General features: G+C 34.8%; 1 protein-coding gene across 1 annotated transcript in view; it reads left to right on the top strand.

Annotated features, from left to right (window-relative positions):
• Positions 1–3976: 3976 nt before the first annotated feature.
• Positions 3977–7220, top strand: part of LOC112515199 (ABC transporter G family member 29-like) — an 18645-nt gene continuing 15401 nt past the window's right edge. Inside the window, exon 1 of the mRNA XM_025121870.1 lies at positions 3977–4347. Coding sequence (XP_024977638.1) covers positions 3977–4347 — 371 coding nt within the window. The remainder of the gene's footprint in view (positions 4348–7220) is intronic.

Below are 7220 nucleotides of genomic sequence, written 5' to 3'. Positions count from 1 at the left end.
TCTGAGGAGGCTGTCGATAATCCCACTTGGAAAAGAAAAACCTACGACTTCCTTAAATTCCAACTTGGGTTGATATTAGATCATTGTTATATTAATGGATTAAAGTTAAAACATAGGCCATAACTAAAAAGTCCAACTGCCCAAAACAAAGACTAAAAATAGAGCCCAAAAAATAACGCTATTGTAGAACGCAATTTGACCTTAAATATCGGTCAAAATTGTGGTAAATTGCACCGATAATTGTGTTACCGCTATTTACACCGCAATTTGGCCACCGGTATATTGCTTAGGGCTGATATCCGAGATTGCGCTGCTATTGCGCCACAATTAACAACATAGGGTATAAGATGTAAAATGAAAAAAGTAGTAAAATAAAATAAATGCAAATTTATCACGATATAAATTGTAATTTCAAAATTAAAATTGAAATACACTAATAATTTCAAGGATTGATGGTCATTTTATAAAATACAATAGATTAAGGATTCTTTGTTATATAACAACTTTTATAAAGGTAATTATTGTATTTTCGATGGTGATTTTTCTAACAACCGTTCTGGACGGAGGTTAGCCTAGGGACGGAAATAAAAATAAAATAAAAACCGGAGTGATTATAAATGTAATTTTAAACCATAAAGACGAAAATAGATACCATTGACAAACCACGGGGACGAAAATCTTAGATTACTCTAATCTATTTGGAACATATACAGATTTCACGACATCCGCTTTAGCAGAAAACTAATGCATATATTTTAACATTTTTAAATGAGACCCCTTATACAAATACCCCTTACACAAAAAGAAAAGTAACGACTAGAGTGGTAGAGTTAGAGTCGAAAAGTATAAAAATATGCAATAAAATACAAATAGAAGCAAATACTAGAAAAATATAACGATCCAGTCATATGATCGAAACAAATGATGAACATACAAGGAATCACAAGGAACTAATTTAATTGGTTGGTAGTATTGTACCAATTATCTAAAATTGATTGGTTTCGTGGAATTAAAAGTTGTGTACCACAGTAATACCTTATCGTACCAACTTATTTTTTAAATTATTATTTTTTAATTAAACTTTAATCAATGATACAACATATTTTGATTTTTAAAATTAATTATCTTATTTTCAATTTTATTAAATTATAATATAGACCAGTATGTTTTCGTGAGACCCGTGAGGCCATCTTTTTACACTTGAAACTTCACAGCAAAATGTTGTGAAGGTAACCTTCACAGTGTTTTTGCTGTGAAGGTTCGACTTTTTTAAACTTTCACAGTGTTTTTGCTGTGAAGTTTCAAGTGTAAAAATGTGATCTCACGGGTCTCACTAAAACAGTCTGGTCTCATGTGAACCCACCCTAGATGTATATACAGAACTTGATTGAATAAATATGCATAAAAACGGTACCTTGTACATCATGCTTGGTATGTTGTACTAGACTATTGGTGAATGTTTATATCGTACGAAGGTTATTTGAATACTTGTATATGTAGGGATAAATGGTACAACATAGATCAACATGTTGTTTGAATGTTCGACGTCTTAGTCATATAGATTTAGTTGGTAAATATGTCGATATAAATAAATTTTTAACTTCAAATTTGCGATGTTGGTTAAAAAAAAAAACTATACCAACATGTACCAACTGAAAAAATTTGGTATCAATTTAATTGGTAGCGGCTATAGCAACTATACTTAGGTTTATAGGACAAACCGTAAAGCGTCATATCTAAAAGTGTTACAGTCTATAGAAAGTTTTGAGGCGTTTTGAAAAGTTTTTTACGACACATTTAAAATAAAGTGTCCTATTAGCTATTTTATATGACACTTTTGAGAAATGTTCTATGAATCCATCTTTTTATATGATACTTTTCAAATAGTGTCGTATAAAATAGTTGATACGACACTTTATTTTTAAAAGCATTTTAATAAATTTGTTAAAAAGCTTAAAGTCCTATAAACTTATCGTAACACTTTTAGATATGACGTTTTTTGGTTTGGTCATATAAACTTGTCTTATAAAGTATTCTTTTAGGATGTTTTTTTCATTTTAAGCGTCCTATAAAATCAGTTTTGTTGTGGCGACACAAAAACAATAAAGTCGACGTCATGAAACATAGAAACGGTAATGAAAACTACGCAGCCCTTTATCTAACACGGTTATATGCTAATCTAACCAAAAAAAACCATTCCCAACCCTCGACCTCGTCAACACCTTTTTCTAAAAAACTGTCGGTTTCCGGTCCAGATTATGCACATCTTGACCAATTTCATGAATTAAAACTAATAGCAAAGAGAGCTCCAATACCCCAACTCGAACCGGTGACCACTAGGAAAGAAAACCAACTAGATGAGATAATTGACGCATGGAATGAGCCATAATCCATGTACAAACGCCAGTTATGGCCAATGATGATGTAAGACTGGTGCAACAAAACCATGTAGCCTATGGAGTATATGATATGAAGATACATTAGTGTTAAAAACAAACAGACAACAAGAGCATCTCAGAAATTAAATACGCAACTTGTCTGATTTTAATAAGTTTTTGAAAGTTTTGTGCATGTCTTGTTCTGCCACACAGGCATGGTACATATGGTTGTGTCAAGCAATGAAACACCAATCAAAATGAAACTTACGACATCATTCTGGACTTCTTAGGTGTCGTCTTCTCTCGTAGAAACCGGACTACGAACACTACTAAACGGAGGATCTTTTTCGGAGGAAAAATTCATCAGAAAAAATTTGTCGTAAAAATCCGTTGGAAAACGTGTTTACCAATGAATTTCCTGGACGGAGAAAACGTCGCTGGAAATGATATTTACCGGTGGATTTCCATTTTCACACGTATAATGGCCGCCAGTAGTAATCAGCCACTCCATTTTTTTTAATTATCAATTTACTTGACGTAATTACGTTCCTTAATAATTACGATTAGTCTTCCGGAGGATTATTCATAGGTTAAAAATCACCTATGGATTGAGGCGTCGGAAATCCACCGGAAAAACACCCTGTTCTAGAAATCTAATATTTATGTTTTTATTATAAATTTGTAAATCCCGTAAATATTCAAAAATTGCGAAAAACGTAAAATCAAATATCATACATTATTAAAGTCCAATAATGATTGTTCAGGCGGAATAATAGAAATTATTCTAACGAAACATAAATTGTTCAGTTCATTGCGATACAAATAAGACCAACAAAACATAACTCTGATGGCGGTAGTGACGGGTATGCCCGGATCACTGATTTTCACTAATTCACTAAGTTGCCTGACCAACTGTATCATTTCCTCATACTTCTTATTCTCGATTTCCTCAGTAATATAAAATTTTCCAAAAAAAATAAAAAAATTGTGTCCGCCGGTAATACAAAAAATTAATTTTAAGAAAAGTTTTAAAAAATAATTAATTAAATTACCGGCGGATTTTAATAAAAAATAATTACTTTTAAAATATATATAAATAAATAAATGTACCCACCGGTAAACCGCCAGAAAATTCACCGGAAGAAGTAGTTCTTTATAAAATAATCAATGGCGGATTAGTGACGGAAGTTAACGAAAGTTGAGTTTTTTTATTTCCGTCAAGCAGAAAATCCATCAGAAAGTTGAGTTTAAACCACCCGCTAGTTTACGAAACATAGCCTTAGTAGGAAAATGAAAATGAGAACGAAAAACAAGGGAGATAAGGATGTTGTTGTTACAGTTTAAACAGATCCAACAAAACTTGATCTGAGACAAAGTCAAAAGAAAAATAATACATACTTTTATTTATTATAATGATTAAAAGCCGGCAAAGTCTAGCAAGAACTAAACAGTGAATAAGAACTATACTTGATCCTACATAATACTGGCTTATTTCACTAATCTTAAGCAGCATAGTAATAGCTATATATAGAGCTTTGTTTACAATCCTACTATCTCCTAGTCTTTTTAATAGCTAATACTCAAACTTTTAGGTAGATATGGAGATAGAGAAGTCAAAAAGTATCGGAAAGCGAAGTAGAAGCCATAGTTGGAGCTTCGAAGAAGTGTTTGTTACTGCAAATCATAGTAGAAGCAACAGTCATGCTGAACAAGACGAAGAAGCTCTGAAATGGGCAGCTTTAGAGAAACTACCCACGTTTGATCGTTTACGAACCACTATTATGGAATCTTATTTTCTAGATGACAGTGAAAACCAACAAACTGAAGGCGAAGAGAAGGCACGACACAAACAGGTTGATCTCAGAAGCTTTGGCATGAAAGAGAACCAATGCTTCATCAACAAACTGTTTAATGTTGCTGAGGAAGATAATGGCAAGTTCTTGAAAAAGATCAGAGACCGATATGATAAGTTCGTTCTTAACAATTCTTTCTAATGCTGATTTTTTTTTAGTTACATGCACTGAATGCATAACTTAAATACATCAATACGAAAAAGATATAAACTTCAAGAATCTGCAGCCTAACATGAATACTATTTTTTATGCACTCAGTGATGTTGATATCCCTTCTAATTGCAATGTTTTGCGTTGGGAGAATTTTGGTAAGCATAAATTAACTAGTTCCCTAAGTCATCATTCCAAGTCTTGTTGATTAACTGCTTTGGTCTACAAGATTTATCAGACACCACTTCTCTATTTTTGCATGATTGAAATGTTCTTCAAGCATTTGACAGATGGTCAACTGATGCACTTTCACCCACTAGAATATCATATTGGGTGTCCTCTTTCACTTTGACAACCAACCAAATAAACAAACGGAATTTGGTCAAAGGAATGTGTCATTCCAATTTCACCGCATTGATGCTAGGAATGTCCAATTATATAGCAGCCATAATCTATGGCAAAAACAAATTTTAGTGCAACACTGATGTAAACTGGGAAAGTCGAAAGATTGAATCCAAAGGAAACCGAATTCTTCTCACTAATCGAATGCTTACAAGGGATTTTCTAGCTTTTGAGAGGCCATAATCTCTCCACGGGACTCGCACCAAAAAAAGGTGTTTACAAAACAGAATACTCCTCCTAAACCCTCATGCCTCTTATTTATACTAAAACCCTGGGAAATAACTACTTGTACATCCATCACTTGAGTATAACAATACTCGCCCCCCAAACTTCCACCTTGTCCTCAAGGTGGAAAGATAAAGAAGGCAAATAGATTAAGCCACAATAAGCCTTCTCTCCAATAAGCTTCAATAGCAAGTAAATTTTTCAAAACCAATAACTCCATCCACTGGTCTGTTGCTGTGAATTTTGGATAACAATTATGTCAGATGGATGTCAAAAATGATTTTTTGCATGGAGACCTAGAAGAAGATGTGTACATGAAACTTCTATCTGGGCATCCTCAAGAAAAGCACACACAAAGATCTATTCATTGCCGTTCTCAAGCTACATGTTTTTGGTTATGTGTTGCCCGAATGGGAACGGATGAAGCGGGGTGGAGGAATGGTCAACTCATCAGGCCCAGTATTGCTTTGGCTGAGCCCTATCTTGCTGGCGCAGAAGCTACCGCATTCGACCCCACAAAGCCTAGCTGCACCGCCATTGTGCTATTAGCCCTATGCCTAGAAAGCCTGTGGGAGGCTGCTACCTATCAGGCCATACTCAGGGTGGGAAAGAAAAGCGACTTCTATCTCTTCTCAGTTCTCTAGGGAAGGTAGGGTAAGGCACATCACGACCTACAGGCAACACCGGCTACACCTAGGGATAATAGAAGTAGTGCTCTACCTGTGTCTTATCGTCGTACTATCCTTTCCTATTTGATCCCTATGAATTCCATATTCGAAGTATCATTTGATGATGCCATGTGAATAACTCTCTGTGGTTTGCAAACTATACAAAAGCTATTTATGGACTTAAGCAATCCTCAAGATCTTGGTATTCAAAGTTGAGTTCAGTTCTAGTCTCATCTGGATTCAAATGCAGTAATGCAGATTCATCTTTTTCGTTATAACGAGAAGAAATGAACTGTTTGTTCTTGTGTATGTGGATGACTTGATCATCATCGGTGATGACGTTACCAAGATACAATCTCTGAAGATAGCCCTTCATCAAATCTTTGCAATTAAGAATTTAGGAATGCTTAGATTTTTCATGGAATTGAGATGGATCACAATTAAGATACCCTATGGATCTCCTAGATGAAGTAGGAATGATGAGCAAGAAAGTCTCGTCTCCTCTTGACAGTAAGCTCAGATTAGATGTTGAATCTTCTCTCCATCAACATCTTGTAGGTAAACTCATATACCTCATATCTTGACCTGATATCACTTTTGCTGTCAGTTTTGGTCAGTCAGTTTATGCATTCACCAACAAATCATCATCTTCACATTGTGAAAAGACATCTTCATTGTCTCAAGGGACTGTTGGTCGAGGCATTCTCATGAAGAAGCGTGGAAGGATATTGTGATTCACATTGGGCAGGCAAGCATCTAAAATAAAAAATCTACAACAGGTTGCTGCACGTTAATAGGTGGAAACCTGGTTACATGGAAAACTAAAAAGCAAACTGTTGCTGTAAAATCAAGTGCCTGAGCTGAATACAGGGCCTTGGCCTCTTGTGAATTGATGTGGCTGAAGGCTTTATTAAAGGAACTTAGTATCAAAAGCAATGTTCTCATCACTCTTCATATTATTACAATCAAGTTGCCATGCATATTGCAACATTGTTTCATGAAAGGACAAGAAATATTGAGTGGACTGTCATTTTGTCCGAGATCAGGTCCAATCTAAGGTCACTAAGACTGCCTTTCCAAGGTCCAATAACCAACTTACAGATTTATTTACTAAATCTCTTTGCTTCCACTCAATTCGAAAGAATTCTATCCAAGCTTGGATCCACTAACTCCCTTGATCCAGATTTAGGGGGAGTGTTAAGAAAATCATAATGCTACAGTGTGGTTTTTGCTCACCTTACTGCTACTGTAACAGTCTGGTGAAATCTTCCAGATCTGATTTCTTCCAACTGCTCACCTTTCTGCTTCTTCCTTACTCTACTTCTGGCTACTGTTGCTGATTTAAAGGACAAGGAGATGGCTCCTTGTATTTTTGTAGTTGGTTTAAAATCCCATTGTAATCTTTTTGTAATTATTAGTTGTTTTTCCCTCTTTAGTTTGTGTCTTAAAGAGCCTTGGTTTGTTCCAGTTGAATGTAAGACATATTATTCATCTTCATAAACTTCTTCAATTATAAATGATAAAAGTAAAACCTAGTGTTCAAT

The sequence above is a fragment of the Cynara cardunculus genome (assembly GCF_001531365.2).
Source record: "Cynara cardunculus var. scolymus isolate 2C chromosome LG 7, CcrdV1, whole genome shotgun sequence".
Taxonomy (NCBI): domain Eukaryota; kingdom Viridiplantae; phylum Streptophyta; class Magnoliopsida; order Asterales; family Asteraceae; genus Cynara; species Cynara cardunculus.
Note: the sequence above shows the minus strand (reverse complement) of the source record. Positions and strands in the feature narration are given on the sequence as shown.